This window comes from Rhineura floridana, chromosome 4 (genome assembly GCF_030035675.1).
Source record: "Rhineura floridana isolate rRhiFlo1 chromosome 4, rRhiFlo1.hap2, whole genome shotgun sequence".
NCBI lineage: Eukaryota > Metazoa > Chordata > Lepidosauria > Squamata > Rhineuridae > Rhineura > Rhineura floridana.
Window position 1 is genome coordinate 169,237,803 of NC_084483.1, and position 16,069 is coordinate 169,253,871.

General features: G+C 42.1%; 1 protein-coding gene across 2 annotated transcripts in view; it reads right to left on the minus strand.

Annotated features, from left to right (window-relative positions):
• TGFB2 (transforming growth factor beta 2) overlaps nt 1–16,069 on the minus strand; it is a 112,951-nt gene that overhangs the window by 18,262 nt on the left and 78,620 nt on the right. For both annotated transcript variants that reach the window (XM_061625180.1, XM_061625181.1), the window contains exon 2: nt 15,435–15,598. In XM_061625180.1, the coding sequence (XP_061481164.1) occupies nt 15,435–15,598 (164 nt within the window). The remainder of the gene's footprint in view (nt 1–15,434; nt 15,599–16,069) is intronic.

The window sequence follows — 16,069 nt, forward strand, 5'->3', positions numbered from 1 at the left end:
TGTCAACAGTGGCACTCAAGTCCACGTGGAGGCAGGCGATTTTCTCCTCAGTTTACCTTGCAAAATGGTTAGAGCAGGCCTCCAAGTTTGGATTAACCAGGGAGTTGTTGTTATGTGCCTTCAAATCAATTACAACCTATGGCAACCCTATGAATCAGCAACCTCCAGTAGCATCTGTTGTAAACCACCCTGTTCAGATCTTGTAAGTTCAGGTCTGTGGCTTCCTTTGTGGAATCGATCCATCTCGTTTGGCCTTCCTCTTTTTCTACTCCCTTCAGTTTTTCCTAGCATTATTGTCTTCTCTAATTAATCCTGTCTTCTCATGATGTGTCCAAAGTATGATAACCTCAGTTTCATCATTTTAGCTTCTAGTAACAGTTCTGGTTTAATATGTTCTAACGCCCAATTATTTGTCTTTTTTGCGGTCCATGGTATCCGCAAAGCTCTCCTCCAGCACCATATTTCAAATGAGTTTATTTTTCTCTTACCCACCTTTTTCACTGTTCAACTTTTACATCCATACATAGAGATTGGGAATACCATGGTCTGAATGATCCTGACATTAGTGTTGAGTGATACATCTTTGCATTTGAGGACCTTTTCTAGTTCTCTCACAGCTGCCTTCCCCAGTCCTAGCCTTCTTCTGATTTCTTGACTATTGTCTCCATTTTGGTTAATGACTGTGCCGAGGTATTGATAATCCTTGACAAGTTCAATGTCCTCATTGTCAACTGTAAAGTTACACAAATCTTCTGTTGTCATTATTTTAGTCTTCTTGACGTTCAGCTGTAGTCCTGCTTTTGTGCTTTCCTCTTTAAATTTCATCAGCATTCATTTCAAATCATTACTGGTTTCTGCTAATAGTATGGTATCGTCTGCATATCTTAAATTATTGATATTTCTCCCTCCAATTTTCACACCTCCTTCATCTTGGTCCAGTCCTGCTTTCCGTATGATATGTTCTGCGTACAGATTAAACAAATAGGGTGATAAAATACAACCCTGTCTCACACCCTTTCCGATGGGGAACCAATCTGTTTCTCCATATCCTGTCCTTACAGTAGCCTCTTGTCCAGAGTCTTCTAATGATAGTTCTGGATTAATTTGTTCTAACACCCAATTATTTGTCTTTTTCGCAGTACATGGTATGCGCAAAACTCTCCTCCAACACCACATTTCAAATGAGTTGATTTTTCTCTTATCCACTTTTTTCACTGTCCAACTTTCACATCCATACATAGAGATTGGGAATACCATGGTCTCAATGATCCTGACTTTAGTGTTCAGTGATACACCTTTGCATTTGAGGATCTTTTCTAGTTCTCTCATAGCTGCCCTCCCCTGTCCTAGCCTTCTTCTAACCATTGCCTCCATTTTGGTTAATTATGCCAAGGTATTGATAATGCTTGACAAGTTCAATGTCTTCACTGTCAACCAGGGTAGATGAAAGCAATCCTTGTGACACTCAGAGAAGCTCCTCTGGATGTCTACTTGAAGATCCAATGGAGGTGGCAAAGTAATCCTTCTTCACCACCTTCACTGCCACTCATCAGGCACAATGTGATCTTATGCACCCTCTTGACAAGACCTGCATCACTTGCACTCCAGCTGTCTTTGGATCTGTTTCATTGCCCAGAACTCCCCAGTAAATCAAGCTCCACTCACGTGCAACTGTGACACTCAGATCCAATTATGATGGTGGCCTGTCATGCCTCACCATTCCATAGTGTGACTAGGGACTTGGTAGAGTTGCCATCACTGGCTACTGGAAAATTCCCCAGAGAGTTCAGGAATCCATTGGATTCTCTAAGTCTCTGAAGGCATATCATCTTAATAAGCCCTTCACCCCTGCATGTAGTGACTGGTACCATCAGACCAGTGGTGGCAGTGATGTGACCACAACAATGGAGTTTTTTCAAACCCCTCCCCCCAACATTCATAGCACTCTCCTCCAACCCTGAGCGAAAGACTAGTATGAGCCCTGCCCTGTGTGCTGGACCACTGACAAATTAAGACAGCTCCACAGTTGTCATGGAAGCCATAAAGAAGTCCTGAGCTGGCTCTACAAGGGTGGTCTCAGCATGGATGTTGAAGTCCCCCAGGACCAAGCTCAATCACGGAAGCCACTGGGCCACAGGATGTGAAATATACCAACAGCAGCCCCAATCTGTCTCTTTTGGCATACACCAGGGACAAACCCTCATAGCTCAGCCCAGGAGGGAAGGTTTTCTTGGTGAGCATCATCATATTTTATGGGCCACAGCAACCCTTCTGCTACAACCATATATTCTGGCTTGGTACTACACAAAAACTGGGCCAGATCAACTCTACTCAGGTCTCAGTTAACACACGTCAAGCTGGCTTCTTCATCCACAACCAAATGGTGGATGAGTTAAATTTTATTGTGAACCAACTTGGCATTCACCAGAGGGTGCACACCTGCTAATGGACAGGGATCAGAGAATAGGATGATCTGTAGGCATCTGAATTCCCCAACTCTCTGATAGCATTCCCTCCACAGTATATGATTCCCTGCCCAAAGCCACTGTTATGGCTGGTCCCACACTGCTTATCTCATTTTCTGACAAAGACACTTGTTAGGAAGCACGTTTTTTCCATGAAATGCACAATCATGCCATCATGCCATCTGAGCACATGTGCCCCCTGAAATCTTTACTGTTAGGTGATACTCACTTGATTATACAGCTGACTATTTGTCAGGAGGTGAGAGTGTATGTTAAAAATACAGAATTTGGCTATACATTCTTTAAGATAATCAAGGGCAGCAAACATCCCCAGGAATTCTCTTCTGAATCCAGCACAATCAATCAGCACATATGAATGCAACTTTAAACTGTCAGTCTACTTCTAAGATACCTTACATGCATGTCTGCGAACATGCGAACACAGAGTAAACACCATTAAGGAACTCTTGAGTTTACCAGTTTAGTGCTACATAGTAAACTGTCTTATATTCCAATCATCAGGGACAAACTAGACTTGACATTCTTTGTGTGGTTGCAATTAAACATTTCTAGATTTTATCCCAATCAGGATAAGGATCAAGGGGCGCAGAAAGGTGGAGTTTAACCCTCCCCCCCATGCTGAGGTCCCAATGAAAACCAGGACTAATATCACGGCGGGGGGGGATTTTAACTGGGATTGCAGCATTGGGGGACACACACAGAGGTGTTTTTTGTTTTTAACTTCCTGTGCATAGTGGTCCCAATACTGAGAACCTCAACTCACATATTCATTAGAAGCACACAGTTAATGTCAGGTCTACTTTGGCCTTGAGTCACTATAATTCCCCCTGCTTTTGCCAATGGGATGGCAGAGGCTGTGAGTGGTCAATCTGCCAAAAGAATCCTTCCGACAGGCCATATGGGATTTGAACTCTTAGAACCAAGATCCATATTTATTAAAAATCAATTCCCACATCTGAAATGGTTCTAACTATTTTAAATGTACTAAGTGTTAGCATATTCATCATTCTCTTGGGTAGGGGACATAGCTCAGTTGTACAGACGCTCCATTTGATGTAGAAGGTCCCAGTTTAACCTCTAGCCTTCGCTTAAGGATCACAGGCAGAAAGACCCCTCCACCTCAAAACTTGGAGAGATTTTTTTCCTTTTGAATTAAATCGGGGTAGTCAACGTGGTGCCCTCCAGATGTTGTTGAGCTATAACTCCCTCAGCCCCAGCCAGCATCATCAATGGTCTGCAATGATGGGAACTGTGGTCCAACAACATCTATAGAGGGTTACCCCTGAACTAGACATTACCAGGCTAGATAGACTAACAGTATGATCCAGACCAAGGCAGCTTCACATGCCCTCTTGCAGCACTTCTACTACTCTTTTAATCCAGTGTCATCTGTACTTCACCATCATCATTGTTTATTTGTACCTTGCTTTTTCTCCAAAAGGAAGTGTAAAGCAGCTAAAAGAATTGTACAGATGCATTAATGTCAAAATACAGCCAAATGCCATGAAAAGTTATTAGAATGCTAAATAAAACTACCAATTTTCCAATTTTATATGCCGAAGGAGGGGACTAGCTAATATCTTGGCCTGTGAATCCCACTTGGCTTGTAACTGTTGGGGACAACTATCCACCTGGCCTTGAAGCCCATTGGATGACCTTGGGCCAATCACTATCCCTCAGCCTAACCTACAGCAGATGGTTATGGTGAAGATCAAATGGGGATTGGGGAGGGCCATGTATGGTATCCTGTGTTTCACGGAAGAACAGCAGAAAAGGGGCAGAATGTTCAGCTCTGACATCAACTCATCATAGTGTTTGTTTCTCTGTTTCTTCCTGGAGAATTATTGAGACTGTCAGTTATTTGCTGCAAAGCTCTTCCAGCACATTTTGCACTGAACATCTTTTGAAGGGGTTCAAGTAGATTTTTTTTGGCAACCAGCCCCACCTGCCAAAGCTTCCGGGTCATCCTCTTCCATCAGCTAGCCTTGTGTCATAGTATGCGACTGCAAAGGGAAATGGCCCTGCAGCCACGGAAGCCAACAGGGGTCTTTCCTTTGGCTTCAGCAAGGTTTGGATCTGGCAATAATTGAGGGAAGAATGTGGTCCTTATAAACTATTGTACGAGGTGCAGCGTACTTGCCAAAATACAAAAGGTACATATGACTTGCCAAATGTTTTAACATGTATTAATGCCTATAGTTCTGTGATCTGCTTCTGGAGAAATTGCCAAGCACGTTCATCATGCAAGATTGCAAATAAAGAGTACACACTGCGTACACAGCCCAAACCCAATTATGACTTGGGTGGATGTAACATAGTCACAATGGATACCATTAGCTTACACAGCCACACTTCCATTCTCTGCTTTCATGCTGAACAACTGTAAAAATCAGGCATGTTTTCAAAGCAGTATGTTACTTCTTGATTGTGAGACAAGGTTTTAAATACATGCACAGATCTGCTGACAAAGCACAATTTGCCAATGCTGGTGGGGCTCCTGTGCCCATACACTACTAGGTTCTTCCTTTGGGTCCCTCATCTTTTCAATTTGATGTTGTTGTCATGTGCCTTCAAGTCAATTACGACTTATGGTGACCTTATGAATCAGTGACCTCCAAGAGCATCTGTCATGAACCACCCTGTTCAGATCTTGTAAGTTCACGTCTGTGGCTTCCATTGAGGAATCAATCCATCTCTTGTTTGGCCTTCCTATTTCTCTGCTTCCTTCTGTTTTTCCCAGCATTATTGTCTTTTCTAGTAAATCATGTCTTCTCATGATGTGTCCAATGTATGATAACATCAGTTTCATCATTTTAGCTTCCAGTGACAGTTCTGGTTTAATTTGTTCTAACACCATAATTTATGTTTTTCATGGTCCATGGTATGCGCAAAGCTCTCCTCCAATATCACATTTCAAATGAGTTGATTTTTCTCTTATTTGCTTTTTTCATTGTCCAACTTTTACATCCATACATAGAGATCGGAAATACCATGATCTGAGTAATCCTGACTTTAGTGTTCAGTGATACATCTTTGCATTTGAGTTTCACTCAAATTTGGTAGTGAAGAATGGTAGTGAAGATTCATTTCTCTACCAGCTCTTAAGTTGACTTTTATGAGCACCACACTTCAGTGCCTGTTATCTGCAAGGGTTTCCTAACACATAGAGATATAACACTGCTCCATGTCTGGCTTCTCCCCGGACCAAACATTCTGATCTAACAGCCAGATTTGCCAATAATATCCCATGTGAATTGCTGGCAACAATGTTACAGTGCCTAATTTTGGCTTGTATTGGAAATGATTACTCTGGACATTGCTGCTCTTGTGTGTGTTAAAAGACAGGTGCACAGAAAGTGTGGAGCGTGATGTAGAATGAGGTGGGGTTGCAACTTATTTTATTAATTTATTTATATCCGCCCTTCCTCCCAGTAGGACCCTAGGGTGGCATGTATCAACTGGATGGGTGTATCATTGCACACCTGTGTGGTAGAACAGTACCACAAACATATGGGCACCGGCTGCCCATACGCCACCAGGCCAAATTCAAGGATCTTGTATTGATTTACAAGGCCCTTAACAACTTGGGTGCAGGTACCTTAATGACTGCTTGATGCCTTATATCTCTGCCCAATCACTGAGGTCTCAGGGGAAATCACTGTCAGTGGTACCCCATGGGTCAGACTCATGGCTCACATCCATCAGGACAAGAAGACAAAAGGGGGAGGGGAAGTACCAAGATAAGGAAACAAAAGGAGACATACTCCGATGCGGCCGGTAATGGGCTGTTTGTTAAGCTCAACGCCTTTCGGAGAACTCTTCTTTGTCAGGAGCTACAAACACCATTCACTTCCTTCACTCCCATAACTTCTAGAACAAAGAGATCTAAATAGTAACAAATGATTCTTATTCTTATAATGTATCTGCAGATCATTCTAATATCAAACCAATACTCTCTTGTCTCCCAGGAGCTGCACATTCAGTATTGCAGGCCCAATTCTTGTGGATCTCTCTCCTGGGTGAGATCAGGGTGGTCCCCTACCTATTGGACATCTGGGACCCTTTGAAGACTTTTTTAATTTTAAGGCTAATTTTAACTGGTTTTATCCCTGGTAGCTCTTTTGTAACTTCATTCAGTAGCAGCTAGTGGGGCTCCATCGCTTCCCCAGCTTCCCAACACTGCAGGTAGCTACCACAGACTGAGAGGGAGAGGGGCAGGGAGCTCGGTGCAGAGGAAATAACCTGCTGCTCCTGCTACCATGTGCCGTACCGTGCCAAGCTCTATTGTTCAACGCTTAGAAATGACAGTGGTTGAAATAAATAAATAAATAATAAAATAAATACCATTATCGCCTCCGTATTCCTCCGCATGGACTGGATTACTGTCACTAGCCTCTCTAATATGGTCCACCCCCACTACAGATTAGTAGAGACTGGTGCATAACATTTTCCTTAATTGTGTCATCGGACAGTCTCATGGTGATGGAATGAGTTAGAGAGAGTGAAATTCAACATAAAGAAGTCCCTAACCACCTATTTTATTATTTTATTTAACAAAATTTATATACCACTTGATTGTAAAAAAAATAAATCCTCTAAGCAGTTTACTAGAAACCTAGATCTGCGATAACCAATGTGTTGCCCTCCAGATGTTGTTGCTCGATTCCAACTTCCATCGCCTTGAGTCAGCATGGCCAATGGTGGGAGTTGTAGTTCTTTGATCTAACTAGTTGAGCCCCCCCCCCAAAAAAAGTCTATGAAGTTGGGAAGATATCCCAATGCTTCACTTTTCTCCTTTACACTTTAGCACAAAGCAATCCTGTCAAACAACAACTGGCAAACAAGGACGGTCTCAATATTTCACCCCAGGAAAATGCTGAAATGCTTGCTGCAATTTCCTACAGTTTAGGAGATTTCAAGATTGTCAGGAACAAAGATGCAATGCAAAGCAAAACAAACAGACTTCAGCAAAAAAAAGGCACAAACATTATGTAACTCGCCTGAGTCATGGTAGGTTTCATTAAAACATCAAGCCGTAGAAGCCAAAGCTGCTAAACCAGAGCAAGCCCTCCTTTTTCTGCTTCTAGGGATGCTGATTGATGCAGTGCTTCCATATTAGTTGGTCTTCATTCACTCATGTCCTACCACAATGTTAATCTTCAGTCTAGGGTGGCAATTTGACACTGGATTTTATGCCTAGTAAAAAAAAAACCCTGGGGTTGACTATCTTCCACAATCCTATCTTGGCTTTCCTCTAAGTCACATATATTTCCTCCTTTCCTGCAGAAAGTCTGCATGAAGGCAAGAGACAGAGCTCAGTCATCAGCATATAGGTGGCAAATGAGTGAAGCCATACAAGAACAATCCTATGGACACCTGTGAAGTCTCACTGCTGAATTAACACCAACATCTCACAATCAATAGTAGCAGATGTTTAAGATGATCAATAGGTGCAACCAGCCCTCTTGATTTCTAGGTAAATCTCAATAATTAAGCCCACTGCGTACTTATTTTTATTTATTTTACTAATTTATAAATTGCTTCACAGCTGAAGTGGGGTATAGCAAGATAAAATGAACTAAAATACAAGAAATAAATATTCTAAAAATAATAAAGCCATTGCTACAATCAATATTCCATAAAATGACTGGGTCACACTTCAGAGAAACAAAAAAGCCTTCAGAAGCTGCCTGAACAACAAGACGTTAGGTGCCTATCTAATTTCTGTTGGTAACAGTTCCAGAATGCTGGAGATGCAACACTAAAAGCCCAGTTAGTAATACAAACTGTACATCTGGGGCATGTGGTACTCTCAGCAATGCCCCATCTGAGCTCAGTTGCTCCTAGGGGTATAAGAAGACATTGTTTCCTGTTCTGCCCTGTAGTTGGTGCATGCAGCACTGTTTCCATTCTGCTGCAGTTGGACTTCCACCAAAAGCTATACTATTCATCTCGCTGTTCACTGTGGCAAAATAATATAACTTATGTAAATTACGTAACTTACATTGTCATTACATTATCCCACTCCATTTATTTCATTGCAAAAAATCCACAATGCAAATAGAGAAAAAATGTGTACATATCGTTTGCAGACTGATTAGCCCAGGCTGGCTTCTATGGTCAAAGCGATACCATTATCTTCCCATGCACTCCCCACACTGAGTGCTACAGGAAGCTGCTGTGTGCATGCAAAAGAAGAGCCTAGAATCCAGAGGGTGGGGCAGTGGACCATGCCACTTCAGTCTGCAAGACGAAATGTTTGAATGTCCCTATGTTTGCTTTGTTCTTAAATCCCCCTCACTGCAAGTTTTTAAAAAAGAAATGCATTAGGGAGACCGTTTCTAGCTCCTCATTAATGTAGGGGAGCATTCGATAATGATGTCCCCCCCCTCCCCATCCCTCTAACCTGAAGTGGTACTGTCAATTCTTCAACGCCTCCCCTCCATCAAATTCTGACTCCTTATTCCCACCTCATCCTGCTACATGTGCAACCCAGCCCAGACAACATCATACACTTTTGAAAATGAAATAAAGGGATCCTCCAAGTCTTCCTCCTGAGCAAGGTCTTCCGCCTTCTTTCAGTGGCCTCAGGGGTTTCAGTAGGCTCTGAGAAATGGAACTCTCAATGTGGGGAATCATGCTAGCAATCCAAAACCCACACCGGTGTAACGGAGAGCAGAAAGATGCCTTAAACCTTTTGCCTCCTTGATTCCCTCCTTGTAATACAATGTTCCCCTTGAAGTCCAAACTGCCACTGGAAGCTCAACGTTTTTCCTCCTTTCCCAGATCATACTGTGCATTCCTCCCTTCCAGCAGCCTATCAGGTACCTTAGCACGCCAAAGCCTCAGATAGCAGGAGAAATAAAACCCAGAATTTCAGCTCCGTTCCTCATGATGCTTTATGATGTGTTACGAAAACATGGCACTGTTTCCATACGAAGTCATTTGAACACATTATTGTTTTATAGTCTGTAGCTAATACACTGCCATAAAAACAATCTCACTACAACTACTCCAAACAACGGAGAGGATTCGTGCCCTACCCCGCTTTTCACTTGTCCTACTCTGCCAAGGTGCCTGCTTCTTTTCAGAATGCCTATTCATAAAAGAATGGGGCAGCAGCTTATTTCTAAAAACAGAAGCACCTTAATAAAATAAAGATGTGATGAAGTCTACAAAAGTGCTGCCAAGTCGACGGGTTCAAAGACATTCCCACAACATTCAACCTTTTATCTGATCAAATTCAAATAAATCCTGCGTTTGGCACCAATCTTTAAAAACATAGCAAGAGACACTGGTGGATGTTTGAGCTTGTTTGTTTAATCATTTTAGTTCCCTTCCCCTTTTAAAGGACTTTTTGTCCATCAGATATTACCTAAAATCTTAGTCTGTTGTTAGGATATACTTTGAGGAAAGTCTCTTATGCAGTTTCCTTTAATGGGAAGGTGGGGAGAGACCAACAGAAGGGGGGGAGTTCCTTTGTAAGTTTCAGTGTTCACAAGATCATTTGCTATGATGGGGGGGAGGCAGAGGACATCTGTACACCCTGCCTCCTTAATAACAACAGTGTGGGACTCTGAGGCTGGAATGACATATTAAGACTGACACATGCCTGCCAATAAAAGCAGCAGCTCTGTGTCTTTCCTTTCTCTCTTCCCCCCCCCAATATTCACTAATAGGCAAAAAAAACCCTGCGGTTTAAGAACATACCTATAGCCAACAGATATTTCAACCAAACTTATAAAGCAGGGAATTTGGGCAGCTATAGTGAAAGCACCAGGGGAGCAGGACACCTGACCTCCTCTCTGAGATATTGTACAGCCTTACAAATTTGTAAAAATGCAAACACAATTTGGGCTGGTCATTCACAGTCCAATCATGTATAGTTTAGAAGAATTTGGCAATTTGCCTCTGAGCATATGGTGAGTGATTGCAACTAGGTATGCTCTATGTTTTTAATTGACCATGCCCACCCTTTCTTGAGTGGAGTGGTTTAAGCATAACAGACTGAACACATGCATCTTGGGCAGACAAAGTTTGTTTTTTCCAACAGCTAGATTCATTGCTTAAGTAGCAACGTATTGTAATCAGTCTAATTTTACATCAAAGCTGCAGTTTCAGATTCAACTGTTAATGCACCCAAAATTGAAATAGAATATAACCTCCAGTTTGAAACACAAAAGTCTATCTTCACCATCATATGACATTAGAGATGGGGTTCCCTGCATGTTGCTGATCTGCATGCATTTTGATAGTCCATCGTTTCTTTACTGGTCTGACCTATTTTTGTTTCCACTTTTTCAGTTGCGTGTGTTTTTGGGTGATTCGATCTGCAGGGTTTTTTTCGGGTTGCAAAAATTACGTAATTGTTTTTGTAGATACTTATGTAAATGACAGCATTCCACATAGTTCTGGGCAGCAGAGAAAAACAATGCATAATTTTTAGGTCGCTTAAGTGAATGATCACAGTGTTCCAAGTGGTTTTTTGGCAGAGGAGAAAAACACCGCGAAAAATAATTATGAAAAACATTACATAAAATAGGGGGAGGATTTTGAAGAAAAAAATCTCGCTGACTGCACTTGCGGCTGCAAAGTCCATGCTGATTACAGTTGCAGCCCACTGCAAGAGATCAGTGCCGCTCTGAAGGGATAGCGACCTAGCGAATTCAGTCAGGATCCGGAACCAGGTTCAATTCTGTTGGATATTCTCCCCCATACCTACAATCAATCAATCAATCAATCAATCAATAATATTTCTATCCGCCCTTCTGCTCTACCTACATCCATACCAGACCTTTATTTTACTTAGACAGTCATAGCTTCTCCCAAAGAATCCTGGGAAGTGAAGCTTGTGAAGGGCACTGAGAGTTGCTAGGAGATGCCCTATTCCCTTTGTAGACCTACAATCCCCAGAAGAGAGGCTGACTGTTAAACCACTCTGGCCACTGGAGCTCTGTCAGGGGTAAATGTGGAAGTGGTAAAATCAATCAACTGAGCACGTTTATCAAACACTCAGACTGCAAGTGGTTTTTTTGCAGACAGTAAATTGCCATGAGGGTTCTTGATAGTCAGGTTATTTCTTTCTTCATTCATGTTTAATCCAAGCTATCAAAAAGACACAAGACATCTTAGTGCCTGTAGCAGAAAATATAAACGGTGTCTCTCATGGTGGTAAAATGTAACACAGAATATTGACAGTTTGTATTCCTTGAATAGTACCTCAGAATCTGCAGCCTGGCAGCGTAATGTACAGGAGGTCTAACACAAATACTGTAGAAAATAGGTTTTGAACCAAAGGAACTGAATTGTATGAATCAGCTCTGAGAGGGGTAAATATATGTATATTTGGTTGGTCACTTGGTTGAAGATGTAAAAATGTAAGGCTGGCTTTTAATTTCAATTTTTCAATTCATGGATATTGTTTTAGGGAAATTACCCAGACAGTTAAACAAGAAATCCCAGTGTAGTTAAGCTTAAAATACCAAGATTTATACCAAGTCTATGCTGCTGGCTTCAGTGTGACTAATCAGTCTTAAATCTGAGCCCTTTGATTTAACTGGATTGTGTATGAAACTGCAAGTTTACTATGTATGAACTGTCACTGGCATCGACGAGGAAAGAAAGTAACTCCATCAAGCCCGTGTGGAAGGATTCAAGTCAGCTGTCTGAGGGAAGAATCATACGGCAGGAGTTGCCCTGTCCTCCTGGCCTGGACATTGTCACCAGCTCTGCTCCTGTATCTGATTGAGGGAGGAGGAGTGCTTCCGGGAAGGAACCACTCTTTATCAGGGGCAAAACATCAGAAATGCCATTGACATTGGCGAGGAGTTGGTGCTCTTCTAGACAGCCAGAATCCACGTAAAGAGAACTATATAACTGTGTTACAAGAAATGGACCTTTAAGAACTTATTCTTGACCTTGCTTTTTCCTCCTTCCATCCCACTCTTTTTTCCTCACATGCCATGTCTTGTTTAGATTGTGAGCCTGAAGGAGGGACTATCTCAGTACTGATTTTTGTAAGCTGCTCTAGTCTTCGTTGGCAATAGGGTGGGGTATAAATTGTATTAAATAAATGAGTTAATGCTCAATAAAAAAAAGTCAGTTGGTGATGCAATGACTGGAAACCAAATTAAACAAACTTCTGGCTTAAAGTCCCTGCAACATACAGCAGCATCAATAACAAAACAAAGGCAAAATGGGGTCAGATAGGGTCACCGAGGATGAGACAATGACTCCTCCTGACTTGTAGCTATGCTTTTTTTTAACGCAAACTAAGGCTACAGTCCTGCACATACTTACTTCAGAATAAGCCCGACTGAGCTAATTTGGACTGGCTTCTGAGTAAGCATGCATGAGATAAAGTTGTAATGCTGTAATCCTATGCATGCTCACATGAGAGTACATGCCATGGGAATCAGTAGGGCATGCATCCAGCTCTCCTTAATACTAAGAGCTATCTTTGAGTATTTTAATGAAGTGTTCACCCTAAACCGCAGGGATGCTGTGTTGTCATGATGCCAACAGGAGCAGAATGCAAGTGAAGAAGCATAATACAGAGTATAATTCAAGTTTAGGAACACAGGAAGCTGCCTTATCCTGAGTCAGACTGTTGGTCCATCCAGCTCAGTATTGTCTACACTGACTGCCAGCGACTCTCCAGGATTTCCGACAGCCCTACCTGGAGATCCTGGGAATTGAACTTGGGAACTTCTGCATGCAAAGGAGATGCTCTACCACGGACCTACAGCCCCTTCCTCGCATGGTGAGCCTTGCTTTGCCCTGCGCGGCTACAGTGAAGAGGCTGCAACTTTCCCTCTTTCTCTGCTGTAGCATGCAGAATGCTGATTCTGAGCCAAGACGGGCAGAATCCACCTAAAAAGTTGACAGTGAGCTTGGGTACCATTCACAGTGGAAAAGAGAGACCTGATGAAATGAGTTCTGTGATTCAGAACTGCAACCCTTCAAATGGCCTACATGGAATGAAATGGGTGGTCTTGCATCTTTGTCCAGCTGACAGGACAAAATCACAATCCTGTCACTGCTTGTTGGTACGTGCTGCTGCAGCACAAAAGAAGAACCAGGCATGTCAACAGCACAATGCCCCTTCTGGGACGTCGCTTCAGTAATAAAGAGCAAAGGAACAATGTTCCTAAGTATTCCTTAATAAAATATCCAGTGCACTCACACAGCTAATTAATTTCAGTCCACCAAATACCACTTACCTAACTCTACTATAAATGCATATTAAGGAGAAACCTTCCTTGTCAATACTTACGGACAAAAGAAGATAAGACGGATAAGACCAAGGCTCATCTAGTCCAGCATGCTGTTCTCTGAGTGGCCAACCAGATGCTTGAGGGAAGCCCACAAATAGGACACAAGCGCATGTATCGGTGGCTGTATTTGTGACCTTGCGGATACAGCTCCATGTGGCCAGCTGCCTATGCACAGGACTCACCACATGGAACCTTCAGTGCACCACTGCAAACCATGTCACCCATAGGTTTGCAGTGTCGTGGTGAAGACTGGAACATCGGAAGCTGCCTTATACCGAGTCAAACCAATGGTCCATCTCAGAGCTTGGAAAAGTTACTTTTTTTTGAACTACAACTCCCATCAGCCCCAGCCAGCATGTCCACTGGATTAGGCTGATGGGAGTTGTAGTTCAAAAAAGTAACTTTTCCAAGCTCCAGTCCATCTGGCTAAGGATCACCTACCTAGACTGACAGCGGTTCTCCAGGGTTTCAGGCAGGAATTCTCTCCCAGGTTTGCCTGGAAATGCCGAGGATTGAACCTGGAAACTTCTGCAGGCAAAACAGATGTTCTGTCACTGAGCTGCAGGTACCGGAGATCCTGCATGGTTCGCATTTGTAGCAGTAGCCACGACGAAACAGCTATAGTACCATCACCATCTCCAGGACAGAATAAAGACAGTTCACAGCTACATTTGAGCACCCAAATGCCAACTCCTTTACAGATGCTGGCACTACAGCAGATGGTTGCTCAGGCCTATAACTTCTTATAAAAAGATCTTGTTAACTTTGTTCAGCAGCCATGTGTATGACATAGTCGTAATGGGTTTTCCTTTATAAGCATTTATATCACTTAGGACAGGGATGTGGAACCTGTGGTCCTATAGATGTTGCCAGACTCTAACTCCCATCAGCTCCAGCCAGGATGGCCCACAGTCAGGAATGATGGGGGTTGTAGTTCTACACCTTCCTTGACTTAGGGGTATGTGTCACTAAAAATTTTAACCAGTTTCAAATATGTTTGCAAGTCATGTTTCCTAGTCAGAATGCCCTGGAGATTGTAATTTCTATTAAGGGTCTGTGGTCTTCGAACAATGCCTATAATTCTTTGGGGAAATTTCACCTGGTTTGACTACTTCCTTATTAGTAAGCCCTACTGAGCCAAATCTGACTTATTTCTGAATAAACATGTTTGCTGTAGTGTACATGAGGTAGTTTCACTTAAAAGAAAAGGCAAAGGCAAATGTAAAATAGGAGACACAATTAAAATGATTTAATAGACTAAGGTTGTTTTCACTTATGAAGCTTAAGCTATATTTGAATTCAGTCAGCTTCTAAAGTAGATATAAAACGAAAACTGGCTGGGATACACATTCAGTTGTTCTTCCCAGTTCTCTCTTTCCTTAAGAAGAAATACATGACGCAAGAAGTGCAAGAGAAGATAAAACACCCTAGTATCTATACTGTAGGCTGATCAGGCTTTTTTTTACCATTTTAACTGGCCTGGCTTTTTCCAAAGAATCTTGGAAAATTCTGTTACAGATCCCTAGACCCGCCTCGCAGAACTACATTTCCTACTGTTCCCTTTTAACAGAGAATTTACATTAAAAAATCAGTTGAGGTCTATGTAGTGCAGAAATGCCCTTGGAGTCACATATGAAACAGGCATTAGATAGCAATGATCATCACAGCTTACCTGATACAGTTCTATCCGTTGTTCCGAGACACGAGCCTTTGGATTCTGCAAGCGAAAAACTCTAAACTCTGCCTTCACCAAGTTGGAGGCATTTTTTTCCATTGCCGAGACATCAAATCTCACTCGTCTAAAATAGGGGATGGGGTTGTTTGTTGAGATGAGATCTGCAAGAAGTTAGTGTAATGGTTTAAAATTATGAATATATTGTTCTTTTACAGGCTGCAACACAAGGCAGTCTGAAGAAACAGCGACGGAAATGTCTGCTGGATGATTCAGCTTCCAGCAGCCAATTTTGATATCATTAACAATTTAACCAGATAAACAAACACATGTGTTTGATTATAGAAACAGCAGATTAATAGAGATCAGCAAGCCATTTCCAACTCTCTTTCGGGGCATGCATTTAACCCTGTTCTTTGAAAGCAACGGTGGAAAATCCTGGATGATTATAAATTGGAACAAACTCATGACAGCTGATGTTTCACAAATGACTCCAGACTTGCATACGCTTAATAGCAACTGCCAAGAAAATAGAATTTAATGACAAGCCGTTTGCCCTGGGTAGCTTTATGATGAAAAAGAAAAAAAGTCTGGAGTAAAAATATCTAAACTCTTGACAGTATGTTTTGTCTTTT